The 25707-nt window shown below is 35.4% G+C and overlaps 2 protein-coding genes across 12 annotated transcripts in view; one reads left to right on the top strand and one right to left on the bottom strand.

Moving 5' to 3' along the window:
• Positions 1-11595: 11595 nt before the first annotated feature.
• On the top strand, positions 11596-12899 carry ndufa5 (NADH:ubiquinone oxidoreductase subunit A5). Its single transcript, XM_077234896.1, has 5 exons — positions 11596-11696; positions 12042-12086; positions 12266-12382; positions 12511-12576; positions 12727-12899. The coding sequence occupies exons 1-5, from the start codon at positions 11676-11678 to the stop codon at positions 12826-12828; spliced, it is 351 nt and encodes a 116-aa protein (XP_077091011.1). The 5' UTR covers positions 11596-11675; the 3' UTR covers positions 12829-12899.
• Positions 12900-14151: 1252 nt separating this feature from the next.
• Positions 14152-25707, bottom strand: part of ptprz1b (protein tyrosine phosphatase receptor type Z1b) — a 35189-nt gene continuing 23633 nt past the window's right edge. For 2 of the 11 annotated variants that reach the window (XM_077234887.1, XM_077234892.1), the window contains 17 exons: positions 23226-23317; positions 22359-22444; positions 22004-22024; positions 21734-21830; positions 21558-21640; positions 20783-20917; positions 20499-20633; positions 20244-20407; positions 19128-19263; positions 18901-19047; positions 18727-18820; positions 17639-17712; positions 17432-17560; positions 17196-17345; positions 15882-16024; positions 15666-15801; positions 14152-15036 (listed from right to left, as the gene is read on the bottom strand). In XM_077234887.1, coding sequence (XP_077091002.1) covers positions 14902-15036; positions 15666-15801; positions 15882-16024; positions 17196-17345; positions 17432-17560; positions 17639-17712; positions 18727-18820; positions 18901-19047; positions 19128-19263; positions 20244-20407; positions 20499-20633; positions 20783-20917; positions 21558-21640; positions 21734-21830; positions 22004-22024; positions 22359-22444; positions 23226-23317 — 1957 coding nt within the window. In that variant the 3' untranslated portion in view covers positions 14152-14901. Of the gene's footprint in view, positions 15037-15665; positions 15802-15881; positions 16025-17195; positions 17346-17431; positions 17561-17638; positions 17713-18726; positions 18821-18900; positions 19048-19127; positions 19264-20243; positions 20408-20498; positions 20634-20782; positions 20918-21557; positions 21855-22003; positions 22025-22358; positions 22445-23225; positions 23318-25707 lie in introns of all 11 variants that reach the window. The other 9 variants (XM_077234891.1, XM_077234886.1, XM_077234885.1 and 6 more) reach the window with 6 other exon arrangements.

Genomic DNA, 25707 nt, shown 5'->3' with positions numbered 1-25707 from the left:
GATTTCAAGCAAACTCGGTCAGCATGACGTCAAGACATTGATGATGCTAAATTCCGGAGGGATTTTTGATATCTCGAACGGTTTGGCCGTGGCGAGGAAATTAATTTTATGACTAAAAAAGGACACATAAAGTGTGTTATAACTTTGCTCGTTTTACCTACAGTTACAAAACTTGCCACGCATATTGTTCTCATCAAGCCAATCGACTTTCTAATTTAAAGTCATTAGCTCAGAGCAACAGAAAGTCAGATATTGTAGTTTGAATGGATTTCTTGTCCCCCTGCCATTCTGTTTGTGTGTGTGTGTGTGTGTGTCTGTGTGGGGAGGGGGGGAGGAGGGGAGGGGGGGGGGGCTCTTTGAGTGATAGTTTAGTTTAAACACCAACTCATACATAGGGCCATACTGCCCTCTTGTGTTCAAAATTATATACATATTTGGTATGTGACTGAGGATCGAGAGCTTTTAAATACGGACGTCCACATTGATAATGGTGGCTCTTGCAGAGCGCTCGAATGAATAAATTAACTAAACGTTCGCTCAGCTCTGCTCGCTCGTCGCCATGGACGCGCACCGTTATGAATGCCCAGTGTTTCCCCTAGGATTTTTTTTCAGGGGGGGGGGGGGGGATTGGGGGAACTGCTAGTGTTGCGGAGCGGGTGTATTACGAATACGTGGTGTAAATTTTTTAGCAATCAAAAAGCATGTCTAATTAATTGAAATAGTGTATTATGAATCATTAAACGTATACAACATTTAAAAAAAAATATGAAAAAAAATGTCACACTAATTCTGTGTTGTGTTTTTTCTGGTAATAAAATGAAGACATAAAACACAAATTTGATCATTTATCATCAATTTTAATCATATGAAATTAAATAAACTTTTTGTCAAATAACGTGCTGCACAATGAGCTTTACTGTTAAAGTCCCCATGAATTCAAAATTGACCATACTTACTTTGTTTGCTTAAATTGATCGTTTTGTGGTGAACAATTCATCCATGCAAGTCAATCCACACAAAAAAATTGTTTGGCTTCGTAATCTTTAATCAAAATCTGAAATTTCCCCTCCCCTCTGCGTTGGAGGACCTTGCCTGATGACGTAGGTTTCACGGTTTGGGCGTCTTCTTAACATCCGTAATCACGCCCCTCCAACTGACAGTAGACAGGCTGAATGAAAACACCTACTTTTCTAGATCCAATCAGGTGCTAGTTGGGGAAAAAGCCACGCCCACCATTTTGCCTCATTTAGTATTCCGTTTCTCTCGGAAATACGTCACAACACTGGAGAAAAGTCGTTTGCAACTTCCGGTTCACGGGGACTTTAAAATTAAAACATGGATTATTCCTTAAATTCAGTTTTGATGATAATTTATTTGGATTAGTGTTAGTATTATTACATTGGGACATATCTAAATTCTACTGTACAACGGTAATATATTTCTGTCAAGTTAAACCGAACTTTTATTTTGACGGGTTGCCGTGAAGACCTTTTGAGTTTGTTTGTTTATGTCATAATGATAGTTTTTCTCAAATGAAGCGGTTAAATGATCACGAAGTGACTTTCGGAGTGGATCTAGAGCCTAAATACTAGTATCTATTAATAGGTACTAGTATCTAAAAGGTAATTTTCTCTCTCTCTCTCTCTCTCTCTATCTCTGAGCCAATATGGCAAGCCGTTTTAACATTTAATCATTTTAACCTACTAGTCTCTATTTTCATGCTACTAGTACTTATTTTTTAGATACTAGTATCTATTCCATTAAGTACTAGTACTTATACATTAGCGACTAGTGCTTATTCTGTTTAGAATATTCAAAGTGCTTATTCAATTTTTAAGCTTATTTATATTTTCAGAGCAGAAAATCCGATTTTTCTGCTTATTCAATATTGCATCTAAAATGTAAGTGACTTGACGTGTGTGTTTGTGTGTGTGTGTGTGTGTGTGTGTGAGAGAGAGAGAGATTGTGTCTGTTACAGTGACAAGAGTTTAACCCTTTAAGGCCTTGTCTTTTTGGATATATATCTTTTTTTTTATAAAAAAAAAAGTGCATACAAGCCATATATTTTAAATGTATTGTTTGCTTTAAATTAAATTAAGATTGTATGTTTGGTAATTGAACCTAAATAAATTTAAAACTAATGTGCTATATTTCAGATAAATATATTTGTTTTCCTTCATTTTAATCAACACTAACTTTATTCTCATCTGAATTATAAATAACTTATTTCTGTATAAAATACAAAATCCCGAATAATCCAGACCAACCAGAGCGCACTATTTCTACAACATCATCAGTGTTGAAGCAGAACTACCAGAGCCGTTCGGCAGATAGCGAGCAGATATTTTGTGTCACGTCGTGCACAATAACCCTAAAGGCACCAGGGTGGCGGTGCCACCGGCTTTTTATATATATATATATATATAAATATAGCTGCGAGCAGCGATGAAGGGCCAAAGCCGGCGGTACCGCCACCCCGGTGCCTTTAGGTAACTAAAGGCACCGGGGTTGCGGTGCCACCGGCTTGGGCCCGTAATCGCTGCTCGCAGCTATATTTATTATTATTATTCTAACGACTATAGGGCACTTTTGGGGCTCTTAACGTGCACGAAAACTCTTGAAACTTTGCACACAGGTCAGAACCCGTGGCCATCAGGGTCGGGGTGAAGATGGTACCCGGGCGTGGCAGGGGGGCTCGACAGCGCCTCCTGGAACGGGGTCCGAAAACGTGGTCCATAAATCAAACACGCTTGCATGTAATAATATGAAACTCGGTACACATATAGATCTCATCGGTTCATATATACTTCATGCTCTTACTTTTTACCCCAGCCCAACAGGAAGTCGGCTATTTAGGGTTGTTTGTAAAACGCATGCAATGGAATTTAAAGTACTTCTCCTAGAGAATTCAAAGAAATGCCACGAAACTCGGTCAGCATGAAGTCAAGACATTGAGGATGAAAAATTGCCGGGGGATTTTTGATATCTCGAACGGTTTGGCCGTGGCGAGGAAACGAATTTATGGCGAGAAACGTGAAACAGGAAGTGTGTTATAACTTCAGAATACATTAGCTGATCTTAATGAAATATCAGCAGTGTGTTCGTTGTAAGAGGCCGATCACATGGATGTGACTTTTGTGAGTCAAAGTTATAGCGCCACCTTTTGTTATAGGCGTGGTGCAGGGACTCAGTAGCGCCACCTTTTGACAAAAGTGGGGGGGTTAGTTTTATAGTTTTATCTACAATCATAAAACTCGGTACGCATATTGTTCAGATCGGGCCGGAGAACTTTCTAATTAACTGTCATTAGCTCAGACCAAGAGGAAGTCAGATATTTTGGTTTGAATATGGTCATTTTCTCTCTCTCTCTCTTTCTGAGCCAATTTGGCAAGCCGTTTTAACATTTAATCATTTTAACCTACTAGTCTCTATTTTCATGCTTCTAGTACTTATTTTTTAGATACTAGTATCTATTCCATTAAGTACTAGTACTTATTCATTAGCGACTAGTGCTTATTCTTTAGTACTAGTGCCTATTCTTTAGATACTAGTGCTTATTCTTTAGATATTCTTTTGAATACGTATTAGTAGCTAATGAATAAGTACTGGTATCTATTTAATAGGTACTAGTATCTAATGACTTAGTACTAGTATTTATTGAATAAATACTAGTATCTATTAATAGGTACTAGTATCTAAAAGGTCATTTTCTCTCTCTCTCTCTCTGAGCCAATATGGCAAGCCGTTTTAACATTTTATCATTTTAACCTACTAGTCTTTATTTTCATGCTACTAGTACTTATTTTTTAGATACTAGTATCTATTCCATTAAGTACTAGTACTTATTCATTAGCGACTAGTGCTTATTCTGTTTAGAATATTAAAAGTGCTTATTCAATTTTTATGCTTATTTATATTTTCAGAGCAGAAAATCCGAATTTTCTGCTTATTCAATATTGCATCTAAAATGGAAGTGACTTGACGTGTGTGTGTGTGTGTGTGTGTGTGAGAGAGAGAGAGATTGTGTCTGTTACAGTGACAAGAGTTTAACCCTTTGAGGCCTTGTTTTTTGGATATATATCTTTTTTTATTAAAAAAAAGTGCATACAACCCATATCTTTTAAATGTATTGTTTGCTTTAAATTAAATTAAGATTGTATGTTTGGTAATTGAACCTAAATAAATTTAAAATTAATTTGCTATATTTCAGATCAATATATTTGTTTTCCTGCATTTTAATCAACTCTAACTTTATTCTCATCTGAATTATAAATAACTTATTTCTGTATAAAATAGAAAATCCCGAATAATCCAGACCAACCAGAGCGCACTATTTCTACAACATCATCAGTGCTGAAGCGGAACTACCAGAGCCGTTCGGCAGATAGCCAGCAGATATTTTGTGTCACGTCGTGCACAATAACCCTAAAGGCACCAGGGTGGCGGTGCCACCGGCTTTTTATATATATATAAATATATATATATATATATATATATATAAATATAGCTGCGAGCAGCGATGAAGGGCCAAAGCCGGCGGTACCGCCACCATGCTACTAGTACTTATTTTTTAGATACTAGTATCTATTCCATTAAGTACTAGTACTTATTCATTAGCGACTAGTGCTTATTCTGTTTAGAATATTAAAAGTGCTTATTCAATTTTTATGCTTATTTATATTTTCAGAGCAGAAAATCCGAATTTTCTGCTTATTCAATATTGCATCTAAAATGGAAGTGACTTGACGTGTGTGTGTGTGTGTGTGTGTGTGTGAGAGAGAGATTGTGTCTGTTACAGTGACAAGAGTTTAACCCTTTAAGGCCTTGTTTTTTGGATATATATCTTTTTTTATTAAAAAAAAGTGCATACAACCCATATCTTTTAAATGTATTGTTTGCTTTAAATTAAATTAAGATTGTATGTTTGGAAATTGAACCTAAATAAATTTAAAATTAATGTGCTATATTTCAGATCAATATATTTGTTTTCCTTCATTTTAATCAACACTAACCTTATTCTCATCTGAATTATAAATAACTTATTTCTGTATAAAATAAAAAATCCCAAATAATCCAGACCAACCAGAGCACACCCTTTCTACAACATCATCAGTGCTGAAGCGGAACTACCAGAGCCGTTCGGCAGATAGCCGATTTTGTGTCACGTCGTGCACAATAACCCTAAAGGCACCAGGGTGGCGGTGCCACCGGCTTTTTATATATATATATATATATATAAATATAGCTGCGAGCAGCGATGAAGGGCCAAAGCCGGCGGTACCGCCACCCCGGTGCCTTTAGGTAACTAAAGGCACCGGGGTTGCGGTGCCACCGGCTTGGGCCCGTAATCGCTGCTCGCAGCTATATTTATTATTATTATTCTAACGACTATAGGGCACTTTTGGGGCTCTTAACGTGCACGAAAACTCTTGAAACTTTGCACACAGGTCAGAACCCGTGGCCATCAGGGTCGGGGTGAAGATGGTACCCGGGCGTGGCAGGGGGGCTCGACAGCGCCTCCTGGAACGGGGTCCGAAAACGTGGTCCATAAATCAAACACGCTTGCATGTAATAATATGAAACTCGGTACACATATAGATCTCATCGGTTCATATATACTTCATGCTCTTACTTTTTACCCCAGCCCAACAGGAAGTCGGCTATTTAGGGTTGTTTGTAAAACGCATGCAATGGAATTTAAAGTACTTCTCCTAGAGAATTCAAAGAAATGCCACGAAACTCGGTCAGCATGAAGTCAAGACATTGAGGATGAAAATTTGCCAGCGGATTTTTGATATCTCGAACGGTTTGGCCGTGGCGAGGAAACGAATTTATGGCGAGAAACGTGAAACAGGAAGTGTGTTATAACTTCAGCATACATTAGCTGATCTTAATGAAACTTCAGCAGTGTGTTCGTTGTAAGAGGCCGATCACATGGATGTGACTCTTGTGAGTCAAAGTTATAGCGCCACCAACTGGCAGCAGGAAGTGTGTCACTTTCAAAATGCTTTGAAATCACCCTCTTATTTTAGCCTGATTTGCTTCAAACTTCATCTGTATAATGTAAATACACGGCAGATGTAGACCTGTGAAAGGATTATTGATATCTTAGATACTGGTGCCATGGCAACGCATCAAACTTTAATATTCTTTTTGGATGCTTTTGAGACTCTTAGCATGCCTGAAATTGCTTGAAATTGCATGAAACTCGACAGACAGATCACATTTATTAGCCAGTAGACATGTGCAAAGTTTCAGAAACGGGCGTGGTGCAGGGACTCAGTAGCGCCACCTTTTGACAAAAGTGGGGGGGTTAGTTTTATAGTTTTATCTACAATCATAAAACTCGGTACGCATATTGTTCAGATCAAGCCGGACAACTTTCTAATTAACTGTCATTAGCTCAGACCAAGAGGAAGTCAGATATTTTGGTTTGAATATGGTAATTTTCTCTCTCTCTCTCTCTGAGCCAATATGGCAAGCCGTTTTAACATTTAATCATTTTAACCTACTAGTCTCTATTTTCATGCTTCTAGTACTTATTTTTTAGATACTAGTATCTATTCCATTAAGTACTAGTACTTATTCATTAGCGACTAGTGCTTATTCTTTAGTACTAGTGCCTATTCTTTAGATACTAGTGCTTATTCTTTAGATATTCTTTTGAATACGTATTAGTAGCTAATGAATAAGTACTGGTATCTATTTAATAGGTACTAGTATCTAATGACTTAGTACTAGTATTTATTGAATAAATACTAGTATCTATTAATAGGTACTAGTATCTAAAAGGTCATTTTCTCTCTCTCTCTCTCTGAGCCAATATGGCAAGCCGTTTTAACATTTTATCATTTTAACCTACTAGTCTCTATTTTCATGCTACTAGTACTTATTTTTTAGATACTAGTATCTATTCCATTAAGTACTAGTACTTATTCATTAGCGACTAGTGCTTATTCTGTTTAGAATATTAAAAGTGCTTATTCAATTTTTATGCTTATTTATATTTTCAGAGCAGAAAATCCGAATTTTCTGCTTATTCAATATTGCATCTAAAATGGAAGTGACTTGACGTGTGTGTGTGTGTGTGTGAGAGAGAGAGAGAGAGATTGTGTCTGTTACAGTGACAAGAGTTTAACCCTTTAAGGCCTTGTTTTTTGGATATATATCTTTTTTTTATAAAAAAAAAAGTGCATACAACCCATATCTTTTAAATGTATTGTTTGCTTTAAATTAAATTAAGATTGTATGTTTGGTAATTGAACCTAAATAAATTTAAAATTAATGTGCTATATTTCAGATCAATATATTTGTTTTCCTTCATTTTAATCAACACTAACTTTATTCTCATCTGAATTATAAATAACTTATTTCTGTATAAAATAAAAAATCCCGAATAATCCAGACCAACCAGAGCGCACTATTTCTACAACATCATCAGTGCTGAAGCGGAACTACCAGAGCCGTTCGGCAGATAGCCAGCAGATATTTTGTGTCACGTCGTGCACAATAACCCTAAAGGCACCAGGGTGGCGGTGCCACCGGCTTTTTATATATATATATATATATATATATATATATATATATATAAATATAGCTGCGAGCAGCGATGAAGGGCCAAAGCCGGCGGTACCGCCACCCCGGTGCCTTTAGGTAACTAAAGGCACCGGGGTTGCAGTGCCACCGGCTTGGGCCCGTAATCGCTGCTCGCAGCTATATTTATTATTATTATTATTATTCTAACGACTATTCGGGCACTTTTGGGGCTCTTAACGTGCACGAAAACTCTTGAAACTTTGCACACAGGTCAGAACCCGTGGCCATCAGGGCCGGGCTGAAGGTGGTACCCGGGCGTGGCAGGGGGGCTCGACAGCGCCTCCTGGAACGGGGTCCGAAAACTTGGTCCATAAATCAAACACGCTTGCATGTAATAATATGAAACTCGGTACACATATAGATCTCATCGGTTTATATATCCTTTGTACTTTTACTTTTTACCCCAGCCCAACAGGAAGTCGGCTATTATGGTTTGTTTGGAAACGCATGCAATGGAATTCGAAACACTTCTCCTAGGAAATTCGTCCAATCACCACCAAACTCGGTGTGCATGAAGTCAAGCAATTGAGGATGAAAAATTGCCAGCGGATTTTTGATATCTCGAACGGTTTGGCCGTGGCGAGGAAATGAAAATATGGCGAATAATGGAAACAGGAAGTGTGTTATAACTTCTTCATACATTAACTGATCTTGATGAAACTTCAGTAGTGTGTTCGTTGTAAGAGGCCGATCACATGGATGTGACTCTTGTGAGGCAAAGTTATAGCACCACCAACTGGCAGAAGGAAGTGTGTCACTTTCAAAATGCTTTGAAATCACCCTCTTATTTTAACCCGATTTGCTTCAAACTTCACTACTATAATGTAAACACACGGCAGATGTAGACCTGTGAATGGATTCTTGATATCTTTGATACTGTTGTCGTGGCAACGCATCAAACTTTAATATTCTTTTTTTATGCTTTTGAGACTCTTAGCATACTTGAAATTGCATGAAACTCGACAGACACATCACATTTATTAGCCAGTAGACATGTGCAAAGTTTCAGAAACGGGCGTGGTGAGGGGCTCAGTAGCGCCACCTTTTGTCAAAAGTGGGGGGATTAATTTTATCTACAGTAATAAAAATCGGTATGTGTATTGTTCTCCTCCAGCCAGACAACTTTCTAATTTACACTCAATAGCTCCAACCAACAGGAAGTCAGATATTTTGGTTTGAAAATTGTCATTTTATGTCTCTCTCTCTCTCTGAGCCTACGTCTCTGTGTGTGTGTGTGTCTGTGAGTGTGGGGACGGGGAGGGGGGCTAGATTAACCATTTCACTGCTGTTTGGTCTGGCCTGCATTAAAAAAGAAAATAAATGTCTTACGCCTTGTACTTTTTAAATAAGTTGTATTAATAAGTAAAGGCATATAACCAGTTGAATTGTAGTGCATTGAAAATAGTTTTATATAATTAGTTTATTAATTAAATTAACTTGGTCCATAAACTTGGTCAGAAAATTTGGTCCATAAATTAAACACACTTGCATGTAATATTATGAAACTCGGTACACATATAGATCTCATCGGGCCAAACAACTTTAAGCCAGCCCAACAGGAAGTGGGCTATTTTGGTCTTAATGTGGATTTTTGGCAAAATCAGCCTCTGATTTTTTACCCACTCCTCTTAAGTGGTTTATTCAATTCCCACCAAACTTTTTCAACATGATGAAAATACATTAAAGAAGCTAAATTGTGAATGGCTATTGAATATCTCAAATTGTTTTGCTATGGCGAGGGATTAAAGTCATGTCAAAAAAGTAAACACTAAAAGCCTCATATCTTCTAAAAAATTAATTATACACCATTTATTTCTAGATAAAATTACACAAATATCAGAACTAAACCCATTTTATTCTTGTTTTCAATTTAAGAATAATGTACAAGTTTAAAAACAGCCAGAATGTGCTATTCAGTTAAAAAATAAATACATCAAGTAATACAAAGGGCTATACTGCCCTCTTGTGTCCAAAATGATATCAACTCAGTACATAAAACTTTTTTATCAGGTATGGCTATTGTAATTAAATATAAATATATTAGGTATGTGGCTGTGAGGATCTTTTCCCACCGGTTAATCGACGTTAGACACCAGCGAGGCCTTTTAAATCGCTAATATAAAAGTGAAAGTAAAGTATAAGGACGTCCGCACGGACATTTATAGTGGTGGCGCTCGCAGTGCGCTCGAATTAATTTCTATGGAAGTAGAAATGAAAAAACGTTCGCTCTGTTCTGCTCGCTCGTCGCCATGGACGCGCACCGTTATGAATGCCAGTGCAGCCGCATACTTTTTAGTGTCACTTTAAAATTAGCACCATATCGGGGGCCGATTGTTTCCGGTTTTCAGGTAAAACACAACAACAAATGAGTAAATGACAGATTCGCTTAAATAGGCGCTTTTACACAAAATATTCCGTCATCATTTTTTTCAGTCAGCTCTTCACTCTCGTGATTAATGAATTTTGACTCCTGTTGCTGATCTTTGCTGCAACTTTCGCTCAGCTCACTATTTAGTAAGCAAACACGCTTCAAATGTGTTTTTATTTTATTTTTGTGTATACATGTGTGTGTATATATATATATATATATATATATATATATATATATATATATAGCTTATGTTTCAAATATGAGTTAATTAACAATCGTTGGAAAGAATGATACTTTTAAACATAATGTTTAAAAACATAATGTTCTTTAGGTAACTAAAGGCACCGGGGTTGCGGTGCCACCGGCTTGGGCCCGTAATCGCTGCTCGCAGCTATATTTTAATTATTATTATCATTATTATTAGTTTAAACTATTGACCTAAGTCAAGTAAATCTATTAGGTCAAAGAGGTTCAGCTGACAAAAAGGATCAGCGAATTAAACCGTGACCACGAACACCATTAACTTTAGTGAACGAAAGACAATAATCAGCAATATGCGTTCAAAAAATAACTTTATTTGAATGTTTTAAATATTATGCGTTGACAAATGATTTTATTTAAATGTTGTATTGATATAATTGAAATGCGCCGTGACATCATTGCGTGAAGTAGACTAAAAACCGATTAATCGTTTTGTCACTGAAACGAATTGTCCGAAAGAACCGGTTCATTCGAGTAAATGAATCGGACTTCACATCAATAATGTATAAATATTGAACACTGAAGCTCTACAAAAGCATGAAGCAGCAGGAAAATCATAGCTTCTTCTCATTGTTAATTATTGGTAATAATCTACTGGATTGATGTTTGGAGTGACTACAACAACAGAGACAAAAACACCATTCCTTATTATTCTAACGTTACTTACTTCATAATATGAATATCAGTAGGGGATTCGTTCTAATGTAGACTGTCAAATCAACCAAATTTCAGAAACCTCAAATTTAATATTTGTATATAATATAAAGTTAATATTTTTTTTCTGAAGAAAGATAAACATAAATAGTGACGAAAGCCAAACTATTAAATGCAATAGACAATCCACTATTTTGTAGAGCGTCAAAATGAGCCAAAAACTACAGGGAGTTAAAAAAATTGCTTTAGAAAGATGGAAGCGTCATTATTTTATTTTTACACAGAGATTGGTAGGTCTATTAGTGAAATCTGTTGACGTTAGCAATCTTTATTGCACCAAATGCCAATGGTGGCAGTTCCAAAATTGCACAAAAAACACTTCTTGTGCTTTCCTCGATGTTTACACTCCTGTAACTCACGAAATGTTAAACATATCCGTGAGTAAAATTGGTCTATAGTCCATTTTCAGTGGTCAAAAAACAAATATAAGGGTCACTTTACAAACAGCTAATACTTCTAAGGCATATTGAGAAACTGGAACTCGACGGATACATCCAATCTCTGATACATCTATGCTGCTTTTAAAGCGATCAGGTGAAGTATCTCAGGAGACAGGAGGCGAAGCTCACATTGTATTAGGACGTGCCTTGATGCTTTCCTACCTTGGAATGCATCCTCTGAAGGCAGCATTTATGTTTATAAGCTTTTGGACGCAGCCACGAAGATATGAGCGAGCACGGACGTCACACTCAGGCGACGGAAGTTGCGCCATTGAATCGTAGCAGAGGAAGAAATGGCTGGTTTGATCAAAAAGGTACGTGGGGAGGTCATGGAAATATATTAATAAAACTAGTTAAATGTATTCGTAAACGAAGCTTGTGTCTATACCAAAGCGTTTAAATATTTTTGCACGTTTGTATTTAGTATTTAAATGCATCAGTCGTGCTTTGTTTTGAAGGATTGTGATGGCTGATGTTGTAGAGTCTGAATTATCGTTATGTAACGTTACAGTAAATACATGCATACATTCACACATACAGTTGTGGAACTGTAAATGTCCTGCATGGGAAATCAAGTTGTGCATTTGACATTTCAGAGTAACTTACAGATTTATACGAATATGCACATGTGCAGTAATTTCTTAATATCTTATTTTTAGACCACAGGCTTGGTTGGCCTTGCAGTCTCCCACAATCCTCATGAGGTGAATGTCTCTCTTGATTTTGTTTTGATTCATTTTATTATTAATCGCCATACTGTACAACAGTATTTTCTTTCATATACAAATAAAATGTTTTGTTTGTCTATTGTGTGTTTTGAGTTCGTGGAGTTGTACATATTAGCCTAATGCAATCTATTGAAGAGTTGTTCTCTTTCCTAAAGCGTCTTCGGATTCTGTACACTAAGATCCTGGGCTCTCTTCAGACTATGCCTCAGGACGCTGCCTACAGGAAATACACTGAGCAAATGATCAGCGAGAGGTTCAATCACGTCAAAGCCGTAAGACATTTCAAATGTACTTTCACTGAAGTAAAATACTTAGATTTAGATCGGCTTTAACTGTTGAATCTCTTACGTGTTTTTGAGATTGTGTTGATTTGTAAACATGTCATTTTTCATCTATAAAGGAGCCAGATGTGGAAAAGCTTGAAAAGAAAATCAACAGTGGACAGATTGAGGAGGTTATTGCACAGGTGAGAAAATGCAATACTTAAAGAAGATCCCAAAGCCTCTGTGTCATTACTGTCATTAACTGAGTATATAGAAAATGAATTACTCTGAAGCAACATTGGAACATTGTGTTGTAGCTCAGCGGTTATTGTGTCCGCCTCGTGTCTCCGCAGGCTGAGGCTGAACTGGCATTGTCCAGGAAGATGACGGAATGGAAACCATGGGAACCACTCGTAGAGGAAGCACCGACCAGCCAGTGGAAATGGCCCATCTGAAGTCCTCATGATGTTTATGTACATGTATATATTATATTATATTAAATAATAAATCAACACTGTCTGTTTAAGTTGTGCATTTGTTTTACTGTTGTTATAGATTGGAAGTTCATTTTTAATTTCTTAATTTCTAATACATTTAATTGATTTCAATTCAAAATTTATACAGAGGTGGACAAAGTAAACAACTTCCTTACTCGAGTGAAAGTACAGATACTACTGGTCAAATATTACTCAGTTACAAGTAAAAGTTGTAAAGACCGATTTTTACTTAAGAAAGTACAGAAGTACTCGTTTTTAAAAGTACAGAAGTATCAAAAGTAAATGTCAATGCATTGTTTTATTATTGTTGTATGTAATACTTAAAGTACCCTATGCCCTTTGAAGCAACCTTGTAAATAAACCTACCAGTTTGTAGTATCTGTGGAATTAAGAGCTTTTAGAATGTTATAAAACCCATAGAAATGAAACAGCTGAATTGACAAAAAAAAAAAAACAGACAGCTATAATCATCTTCTTTTTTTATCTATTTAGCACTCCTACCACCCCAACAAAAGAAGTACACATCTATGTAGTGGAGTAACAAGTATGATATTTGTCATGTAGTGAAGTTAAAGTGAAAAGTTTCCAGAAATATCAGAAATATGAGAAATCTATTGCAGAATCAGTCATGTTTTTAATTTTTCTTCCAAATTGGTGACTCAAACAGCCAATGAGAGACGACACTTGCCTCAATGAGGGACCTTTCAACTTAGAAAATAGTCTATAGATTATTTTATGAAATTTTTGAATTTATGAAACTGATCCGAGATCAGGTAAAAAAATCATATATAGACAGCCCCCGGCGAACCAGTAAATTAAACAGTTACGAAGAAGCCTCGTTTACTGAAATCACGAGACTTTGGCAGTTTGTTTGATACGCGCGCCGCATCGCTGCTTCGAAACAAATGATTCACAAAGGTTTCGAAGCTTCACGAAGCGTGTTTTGAAAGCGTCCATCACTTCTAAACAACATATCATCAATATATATATATATATAATTATTATATATAATAATTACATATATATATATTTGGTTAGGGACAATTAGGCACAATGTTCCTACGGTTTTCAATTCACATTAGTATTTTAAGTCAAACATATATGTAGTCTTGCAATATCACTTCAAATAAAAAGAAGACACCTTTTTTTCAAAGTTCAGCTAGTCACACTGCGGGACTTTTGCACTTACCGAAAGTATTCATGTCAACTACCCCTACATTTTGTGGTTAAGCAGTCTGGACGCTCATTGGAAAAATGAAGGATACTCTGAAACACCTTTGATAATGTAGAAGAAACTGTTTTATTTATTTTTATTTTATCCAAGTGCGTCTTGTGTTAGTTTTTGACCAAAGGCTTAAAAGATTAGACAGTTTAAATAAAAGGTAGATAAACATGGAGATAAATAACTGAATAGTGAGATTCGCTGCTGATCTAAAAGGATACGTTAAGAGAAATGAGCAAATGTATGAAAATGTCTGTTACAACACATATCAACTAGTTCATTTGAAAAATCATTCAATTTCTATAATAAAAAAATGAAGCCTTCAATTGCTACAATAACAAAAGCAAACGTAGTAAAAAAAGAAACTAGTCATATAAATGTATTTTGGTCTGTCGGTGTGACCGATGTTTTATATATTAGAATCACACGTCTCTCTTCTGTTCTAGGAGGCTACATTCAAGAACGCCTTTTTTTCCTATCTAAAGATTTTTTTTACCCCCAAAATAGATACTGTATGAAATCTTTTGCCCTGCTACTTATAAATATTTCATCAACAGTTATGTCCAACTAAACCAAAGACACCACCAGCAATACAGAAGTCACTGTTTTTCCAAAGAGTAGAAATTTTGGCATTAGTTACAATAATAATATTATATCAAAGTACAAAGGTAACAAAAAGGCACAATAAAAGACCAAATTACAGTATATCCTGTACCCATATAGTCCGTGTAGAGACTTTGGGAGGGTTTCGAGCAAAACTACTTTCTTATGATTCAATGTACAATTCCTTGTGTGAAGGGTCAGTATAGCTACATGAGAGACTCCAGGCTCTCCGATGGGTTGGCGGGGACCGTGCCGTTGTTTTCCGAGTAGTGAAGAGCTCTCTCGTCCTCCTTAGTGCTCACCAAACTCAGGATCGCTTTATAGAGGAACTGATACTGATCCTGCACACACAGGAAGATGTTAAGCATGCACATTCCATAATCTTATCAAAGTATAAATTGCAAAAATTATTTTGTTACTTAGTATTTTTTTCTTGTTTTATGGAAGCTTGTCTCCACCATTCCACAATTCTGAGTTTATCTTGCAATTCCAACTTTATACCTCACAACTTTGACTTTTCTCTTGCAATTCCGAGTTTATACATTGCAATTTTGACTTTATTTCTTACAATTCTGACTTCATTTTTCACGATTCCGAGTTTATATCTCACAATTCTGACTTTATTTCTCACAATTCTGACTTTATTTTTCACGATTCCGAGTTTATATCTCACAATTCTGACTTTTTCCCCTCAGAATTCTGATATAAACTATTTGTAATAAAAAAATATTTTAAAATATTATAAAATATTTGCCAATGGGGTCAGAAAAAAAACAACCACATAATTCAAAGGGAAAACAAAATTATTCTTCTCACCTCATTGGCAGATATTTGTTTCTTGTTCAATGCAAAAACAGGTTTCATTTCACTTCTCAAGTAAATGTATCCTGATTTAAGAATGTGTAGATACTGTATGTGTACTTGCAAACAAAACAAGAAAATCATTTTACTGATATTACAGTCCTCTTACAATATCATCGAAGACCCCCGGCCTCATGAGGTTCATCATTCTGGCGGTTTGATAGACGTCCACACTGTTCTCCTCCTCCAGCTGGTTGACCAGCGTGGTCAGGGCACAAAACAAAGCAGCACTCGACCCTCCAGACCTGCAGAGCAGACGTCGTGAGAAATGACACATCGCCGACTGATACAGCCTCTGCATTTCTGTAAATAAAAGACACTCTACCCATCATGGATGATGACGGGGCCCTCTCGACGCGAGCCTTCCTCTCTGATGATGTTGATGAGCTCAAAGGAGTTGCTGATGGGACTGTCGGGGTTCGGCCAGCGGGGCGTCTGGTACTGACGCACCTCCAGGACGTAATCGTCCTGTCACAGACGGCCACACAAAACAGCTTTGTTAATCCACAGTCTTAAATGCAACTTTCTTGGAAATACTGAAAATATGAAATGCTTTGTTTTTTGTTTGAGTTGAATAATCTCAAAAATACATTGAAATCAAAAGAAAAATAATAAATTTTGCATGAAGCCTTTTTTAGTGCCACTAAGACCTTTTTTACTGATATTATTTTACATAATAATATTGCTGTATACTGTAACGTAATATATAATTAAATTAATTATATACAATATTATCATTTGTCATTACTGTAATGTGTCAAGATTTTTTAAACCTGAGTTTCTCCTTACATTTCACACCATTCTCATAAGTGACTCCCATTAGATTCTCATTACTATAATAAAAAGTTTTTATTTAAAATTTTATTTAAAAGGCAGTACAACAAATACTACCATTTATTTATGTATTTGCATTTCAGTAATGATAATTGGATTTTACAATGAGCTTAATTGTCATGAAAACAAATGTCACAATGAATTTTTTTTAATAAAATGTGCCAATAAAATAATTTTCTTTAATTCATTATACACTCCTATATATTGTCATTATTGTAATTTTTCCAGATGTTTTGAGATTCTCAAATTTCACATCATTCTCATTAGATTCTTATTACTGTAATATATTTTAAATAAAATGTATTTTTTTAAGTTAAAAGGCAGGGTAACACTTTATTTTAAGGTGATGTACATGTACTTACTATAGTACTAACAGTAAATAATGCATAATTACAAGTAACTAACCTTAAACAAAACTCCAACCCTAACCGTAATTCTATATGTACATGTAGTTAATTAATATTACTCTGTACTTTTAAAGAACATTGTAATTACGTCACCTTAAAATAAAGTGTAATCAAAGGCAGCACAACAAATAATACCATATACATATTTATTGATTTATTTGCATTTTGGTAATTACAATTGGGGCGCATCACGAAATGTGTCACGGAAATAATAAATTACACTAAAATATGCAATTAAATAAATTTTCTTTATGCAAAATATACTTATTTTTGTATTGATTTTGGGGTGAAATATGATTCAAACATGTTCTTGACTGGTTTTGTGAGATTCACCCAGAGCAGCTGCAAATACTGGCTTTGCATGAGTTCTGGCTACATAAATTAAATACGGTTTTCACCTTTAGGGCCTCCAAAATGAAATCCTGCACCACTAGCGAATCTTCGTTGGACAGGCACACGCTGTCCTCACCTCTGAAGGTCACAGTGAAGGTCTCACAGCTGATTGGTTGTTCTTTAGTTGGCCAGTACACACACTCTCCCTCTCTGGTCTGTGACGGTCAGGAAATGAGATGCCTTATAATAAATAGGGATGTGTGTAGAACTACAAATGTTTATAAATGTGTGTGTAACTCACCAAGCTCAGTGTATCAGGCAGGGAAACTATGATCTGTGCATTGTGATCCCAGATCATTCTCCAGAAGTCCTGTATGGTGTTTGGCAGAGGATTCTGGGTAGCGATGAACTCGCGGCTCTGATGGTACCCCTGTAAACAGCAAAGACGCATCGAATCACACCATATCACCAAAGAATCTGGACAGGAGCATCAGAACCAGAAACTGACCAATAAATAAGAGGCATTGATGTAGTCTGATGATTCTCCAGGTCCTGTAGACAGACTGACCCTTGACCTCTCCACTGAAGCACAGGCACATGAGAAGATAAAGATTAACCATTACACTTCACAAAACTAAAGTCACTGAATGAGCTCACTGATAATAGACATCTTTAAAAACACATTAAAAAAGGGGTCTTGAACAAATTCTGAAAAAAGAAAGAATAGGGAGTGGAAATCAGAACGAATTTATGATTAGGTTACTAATGAAATGTTTGCAAATCAATTCTTATTGCATTACTAAATTAAGAGATTACTTTAGATTTCAGAAGAACAGTGATAAAAAAACATTTTTTTAATGAATTAATCTGAATATAATTATTGAGAAAAAAACAGGTTACCCTTTCACACTTTAATAAATAAATAAATTAATTAATTAATTAATTAATTAATTAATTAAAATATCATATAAATAAATATTGTATATATATATAAAATCTCTCTCTCTCTCTCTCTCTCTCTCTCTCTCTCTCTATATATATATATATATATATTTAAAATAAGTAAATAAATAAATAAATAAACAAAATTAAAATACCTATAAATTATAAACAAATTATATATGACTAATACATAAATAATACAATGAATATTTATTTTTTATAAATCAATATTTAAAATAAGTAAATAAATAAATGTATAAATAAAAAAATATGTAATTAAATAATTTTTTAATAATAAATAACAATGAATAATTATTTAAAGAATAAACAATATTAAAAGTAAATGAATACATGAATAAATGAATAAATAAATAAATACCTATAACATACATGAACATGATATATCCATAAATAAAGTACATAATATTAATAAATAAATAAATACATAATATAATGTAATTAAACGTTTTAAATCAATATTTTAAATAAATCTATAGATCTTTTAAAAATCATTTTCATTTTTATAGATTATATTTATATATGTACATAAATATAATATATATAAACAATGTAATGTAATACAATAAATATTTTAAATAAATATTCAGTATTTAAATAAATAGACAAATGAATGTTTATATTGCACACACTCACCAGGCATAAGACAAGACGTCCTGTTTTTAGATGCATTGCACTCCTTCAAAGCCACTGTGTAGTCACTCTGTTTTGCACAACTCTGACTGACCAGCTACAGGAACAACAGGGAAGACTGATTAATTGCTCAGAGTAATAATGATTAAGAGGGGCTTAATAAACCAAGGGTCTCACCTTTAACTGTTTCTCCAGGCGGGTCTTTCCTGTAGGTCCCGGTATGAGGAGATCAGACACATATGTGTGAATGTGACTAGATGAGACCAGTGTCTCTTTACCCCTGATGGCCTCCACTAAAACATCATGGATGAAGACGTACTGCTCCTGCTCACACACACAAATATGATTGATGTGTCGTGTTGCATGTGACGTGACATAACCTGAAGTATGGTAGGATGTCATACCTCTGTCTGTACCAGGTAGTTCCTCTGGGTACGAATGTGTTTGAGGAATCCCATTATGTTCACTGTACTTTCTTCCTTTATCTGCTTCAACATGCTGTCGATCACAATGTATGTTCCTGTTCGTCCCACACCGGCACTGCAGATCACAAGTGCACACATTCAAACACATCTTAAAATGTTGTTGTCCGCCTCCATTTATAAACTCTCACTTCAAGTCACATTTATTGATATAGTGCTTTATAGAATACAGATAAAAGCAGCTTCACAGTTTAAAACAAGATAATACCAGTATTAAATGTTGCAAAGATCTTCAATTATAAAGCAAATACAATTTCAGCTGTAAAGCAGCTCTTAAGAAAACAATAGTGTAATTATTCAGCTCAATTGAGCTCAATAACAATGTCAGTGCTGCAAAGTTCAACTATAAAGCAGCTCTACAGAAGATAATAAAGTGCAATAGTCAGTTCCAGAAGTAAAAACTCCTTTCAATTTCTCCATAGGGAAAGATTTTTAACCATAACTCATAAACCTTTAAAGACAGACCTACTGTGAGCTATGAGTTTGTTAATCTATGGTATTTGCTTCTGTTGAAGCCATCAGCCCACATTATTTCAACTTAGTTTTAAAAATAATCATATTAAAGACTAGAATTCATGGTGAAAAACTACATTACCCATGATGCTGTAACAAAAAATTCCACCAATCAGAGTCTAAACAAGCTCGTTAGTCCCGCCCACTCCCATGAAGCACAGCAAATGACATAACAGAGTCTCCCTAAGCTCTCAGAATACTTAAATAATTGAATATATGTGCATATTTTGCAACAAAACTTAAAATATATTGTTTATATATACACTCTATGGTGTCATTATTCAGCTCAAGTCAGTTCAGTGTGGATTCAGTTCAGTTCAATAACAGTGTGAATTTTGTGGAATTTATTAATTATGAAATTGATTTGATTCATCAATAAAGCAGTTCTATAGATAGAAGACAATATTGTCATTATCCAGCTAAGTTTAGTTCAGCTTTTATTCTCATCCATTACTGTCTGTGCAGTCAGATCGATAGTAACTTCACACCATAATAACTTTATGCTTAATAACTACTGGTGTCTACCTGCAATGCACCACTACAGGCCCCATATCAGCTTTCCTGGCCTGTGAGGACGCCCGCACAAAAGACAGCAGGGGAAGAGTGTATTCTGGGACGCCCATGTCGGGCCACTGAGTGTAATGAAAGTGAAGCACCGTCCTCTCCTGACTGCGGCCCTTCTGTGAGCCCTAGTGGTGGAAAAAGACAACGAAAAGTGTTGAGAACGGAGAATATCCTCAAGGTTTTCGGGTGACGGTGATGTAAGGCGTAGCTATTGACCTTCTTGACGTTAACGTTCCTCAGGGTGAACGTCCTCTGCGTGTAGTAGGCAAGAGTTTTGGTGCTCTTCATCGTGACTAGGAAGCATCCATAGTCTTCCTGATTCTCAAGGGGCCAATATTGATCACACTTTCTCTGTTTGACACACACACACACACCAGCCTCATGAGATTTAAATAACATTGGTTTAGTTATCTCATTACACCACTTTATCATTATTTTATATCAAAGTTAGCATATTTTGTCTGCCAAAACCATCTAAATCAAGTGATGAAAAGCATTACCCGGCCCTTCTCCACCAGGTTAGTGATCATGACAATCACACCAACGTTTTGCTCCCATATCATCCTCCAGAAGTCCTCCAGACTGCCTTTCAGTGGCCCCTGGGCAGCTATATACGCTTTCGGCTGATTGTAGCCCTAAAGAGAATAGTTCACAAACAGACCGTGATCATTTCTATCAACACTAGTAGTGACAGTGTTGAAATATGGACAATTTGAAAAAAATATATATCTATTTCAGATCCAACATCTGTAATTAAATAAATTTTACCTCCCAGAAAACAGATGTACAATACTATTGTCATAATTAAACTGATATGCATTCTTAATCACTCCATTGCAACAAACACAACATGTTTTCCATCACTAATACTTGTGTCTCATCTCAATACATTTTCTTGATACATTCAATGAACTTAAATACGTATGCTTACACCAGGGAAGTAAAAGAAGTCATGCCACCATTTCTGGCACATAAACGATTCAGATTCAGCACAAAGATGAGGCACAAAGATTAATATGCCAAATATTTGGCCATTTTGGCATATGGAAGCTTGTTTCCACCACGGAATAAAAATTAAATACGATAATTGTGACTTTTTAATCTCAGAATTGGATTTTATTTTTACCCTCAAAATTGTAAGTTTATATAGGCAACAATACAACCTGTAAACTTTCAGTAGTGACAACCACATTAAAATACGGGAGTGAATCCCCTAAATCATCATTCTGTGTGATTGTTGACTAATATAATGGAAAAATTATATTGTACACTTACATCCACATAGTTGGCATTAATGTAGTCCCCTGTCTTCCAATCTTTGTCAGAGTTTTGAGAGAGTTTAACTCGACTGTGATCATCTGAGAGTACAAAAGTAGAAGAGTGTAAGTCATGTTTTTTGTTTTTTATAAATACATGTACATCTCTTATATTGGTATGGATGAGTGATATACAGGCAAGGATATTAATGTATCTGTTCTTGCTCTTATTGTCTGGGTGGATGGAGCTGTCCACAGTGATGCTGATGTCCGCCGTACAGCCCTGAATCTCCTGGAAGAAACGTTTCAAGCATAACTCTCAGATCATAAACATTACCAAACTATTTGACTTTATCATGCACACTAACCATGCAAAGAGCAACACTGACACGCCAATACAATGAACAGAAGAATAACAACATTGCAAAAGAATAAGTAACACTAAACAAGGGAGATGTGTCTTACCTCGTAAGACTCTTTCAAGATCTAATAAGGGAGGGGGTGAGAATGCAGAAAAGCACAATGAAAGTCCAGGACAAACAGAGAGGCAGGTACAGGTACATGAGGCACGTTTTGCAAGTGTTTTCATGCTACAGACGGGTTTAGACAGGGCTGTCGCTCTGTGTGGGTGTCCATGCATTCAGTGGAGCCACCGTGAACAGTGTTCCCACATCACCTCTTTACATGCTGCCCCATAGCACTTATATACATGAATCCACTGGTTTATATTTTCACATGGCATTATAGGATGCAATGTTTAAGGTTACGTATTTAGAAACGTCTAGAAAACTGACTAAAGAGTGATAAGAATACCAAGTACCTCAAATTTTTTGGAGAACATGTGATTTGCGTGAAGATCAGCAACATGTTTCACGAAATCCTGAACAGGGAGAGCTTCATTATCCTCTGGCATCAAAAAGAAAACCATTATTTAGAAATACATAAATACATATCAAATTATTATTAATAAATATAATTATTTATTTAAAAAAACACAATTACTTAAATACATTTACTTTTCTAATAAACTATTAACTAGTAATTGTATTTAATAATGTTTTCGTTTATTTGTATTTTTCAATAAATAACTGTTTGTTTGTTTAAATAAATGAAATTAAATAAATACAAATAAATAGATAAATGTTAATAACAAATAAAATGATTTATTTAAAAACATTACAATTACTTTATTTGTTTATTTATTTATTATAAAAGTAATTGTAAGTAATTGTATTTTTAATAAATAAATAATTTTACTTAGTTATTTATTTTTATTTATTCAATAAATAACTTCAATACATAACATTTTTAAAAATGACAATTACTTAGGTTAGTTTATTTTAAAAATGATTGTAAGTAGTTGTGCTTTTTGATAAATATTTTTTTCAATGAATAACTAATAAATAATAAAATTAATTTGTTAATTAAAAGAAATACGATGAAATGTGTACAAACAAATAAATATTAATAATAAATACAATTATATATTAAAAATACAATTACTTAATAAATATAATTGTAAGTAATTGTATTTAATAAACAAATTATTTATTTAGTTTTAAATAAATAACTCAAACAATAATAAATAACTGTTTGTTTAAATATATAAATAAATAGCTGCTAAGACATGAAAGAAAAAATATAATAATAATAATAATCTTTCTGAACGGGAGTATAAGTTTGTTACCTGTAGGTAGAAGAAGAGGGGTTGATGGGGCTGATATGGCACGGGCTGAATTGTTGTCCTCTACATAAAAATGTGCTGTTTGAAAGCATCTCCTATAAGATACAGATGCACATAATACAGCAATTTTTGTACTTTATTTATGTAAAGTAGGCATGTACTTTATGTACTTTATTACAGATAAAATGAAGAGAATTTAATGAAAATAAACCTCAAAAGTAAAATGTACGGATGCAATACAGTAATGAGAATTGTCATGAAAATAACGTCGCAATGCAAAAGATATTAATGCTCCCAAAAAAATCCTTAAAGGTGCAGTAAGTGATCTCTGAGAAACACTGTTGAAAGCCTTAACACTCTTGTAGCCAAAACCAATCAGCAGTAGGGGGCGTATACATTTATGATGGGGTAGGAGAGAGAGTAAACAAGAGGGAGGTTGAAGAAAAACTGTAGATAGAGAGATGGCTGAAAGACATTACAATAGAGAAAAGGCCAGAGGAATATCAGTGGAAAAAGAAGGGTTATGATCAGGCGAGAGCTTTAGGACCTGCCTTAATATTAGAAAAGCTTTCCAGCGCTGGAGAGACCCAAGCGGGAAGTCCTGAAGTTGCGTTGTTTCTCTTCCATTCGTGATAACCTTGTTTTTACTATGTTTCAGAGAACCAAGATATGCTGTTGTTGTAATGTTACCTTTAGTAACCGGACAGTTTAAAGTGTCATTGTTTGTCTGGAGCTGATGTGATGCAGGCGGCTAACAATAAACTCTTGTTTGTATATACAGGTGCTGGTCATATAATTAGAATATCATCAAAAAGTTGATTTATTTCAGTAATTCCATTCAAAAAGTGAAATTTGGATATTATATTCATTCATTACACACAGACTGATATATTTCAAATGTTTATTTCATTTAATTGTGATGATTTAAATTGACAATTATGAAATCCCAAATTCTGTATCTTGAAAATTAGAATATTACTTAAGACCAATACAAAAAAGTATTTTTAGAAATGTTGGCCAACTGAAAAGTATGAACATGAAAAGTATGAGCATGTTAAGCACTCAATACTTAGTTGGGGGTCCTTTTGCCTGAATTACTGCAGCAATGCGGCGTGGCATGGAGTCGATCAGTCTGTGGCACTGACAAAACTGACAAAAGGTCATTGCTAAAGAGGCTGGCTGTTCTCAGAGCTCTGTGTCCAAGCACATTAATAGAGAGGCGAATGGAAGGAAAAGATGTGGTAGAAAAAAGTGTACAAGCAATAGGGATAACCGCACTCTGGAGAGGATTGTGAAACAAAACCTATTCAAAAATGTGGGGGAGATTAAAAAAGAGTGGACTGCAGCTGGAGTCAGTGCTTCAAGAACCACCACACACAGATGTATGCAAGACATGGGTTTCAGCTGTCGCATTCATTGTGTCAAGCCACTCTTGAACAAGACACAGCGTCAGAAGCGTCTAAAGACAAAAAAGACTGGACTGCTGCTGAGTGGTCCAAAGTTATGTTCTCTGATGAAAGTAAATTTTGCATTTCCTTTGGAAATCAAGGTCCCAGAGTCTGGAGGAAGAGAGGAGAGGCACAGAATCCACGTTGCTTGAAGTCCAGTGTAAAGTTTCCACAGTCAGTGATGGTTTGGGGTGCCATGTCTTCTACTGGTGTATGTCCAAAGTGTTTTCTGAGGTCCAAGGTCAACGCAGCCGTCTGCCAGGAAGTTTTAGAGCACTTCATGCTTCCTGCTGCTGACCAACTTTATGGAGATGCAGATTTCATTTTCCAACAGGACTCGGCACTTGCACACAGTGCCAAAGCTACCAGTAACTGGTTTAAGGACCATGGTATCCCTGTTCTTAATTTGCCAGCAAACTCGCCTGACCTTAACCCTATAGAAAATAACACCTGAGCAGTGCCACAGACTGATCGACTCCATGCCACGCCGCATTGCTGCAGTAATTTTGTATTGGTCTTAAGTAATATTCTAATTTTCTGAGATACAGAATTTGGGATTTTCATAGTTGTCAGCTTTAATCATCACAATTAAATGAAATAAACATTTGAAATATATCAGTCTGTGTGTAATGAATGAATATAATATCCAAATTTCACTTTTTGAATGGAATTACTGAAATAAATCAACTTTTTGATGATATTATAATTATATGACCAGCACCTGTACTCTTGTGTACAGTATGTTAATGTTTGGTTCTTCCTTGTCGTTCCTTCGTCATCTTCGCTTGATTTTTTGCAAAGAATTATTTGGCTTCGCCTCTGCTATGATAAAGAGAAATCCACTCTTGAATTGCATGTTCGTACATTTTAAGGGGCGGAGCAATGAAGGGAGGGGTATGTTTGTTTGGGTTGATTTCAAATATCAACAGTGTTTTCCAGAAATCTCTTACTGCACCTTTTAAATGGGCCGAGTGCCGACACTGTCACCTGGACATGTTTTTGTGAGTTTGTGAGATTTTAGAGCAGGTAAATCTAGT

This window comes from Siphateles boraxobius, unplaced genomic scaffold (assembly GCF_051911475.1).
Source record: "Siphateles boraxobius isolate OS27281-9 unplaced genomic scaffold, OSU_SipBor_1 19, whole genome shotgun sequence".
NCBI lineage: Eukaryota > Metazoa > Chordata > Actinopteri > Cypriniformes > Leuciscidae > Siphateles > Siphateles boraxobius.
This window is presented reverse-complemented; position numbering and strand designations above follow the sequence as displayed.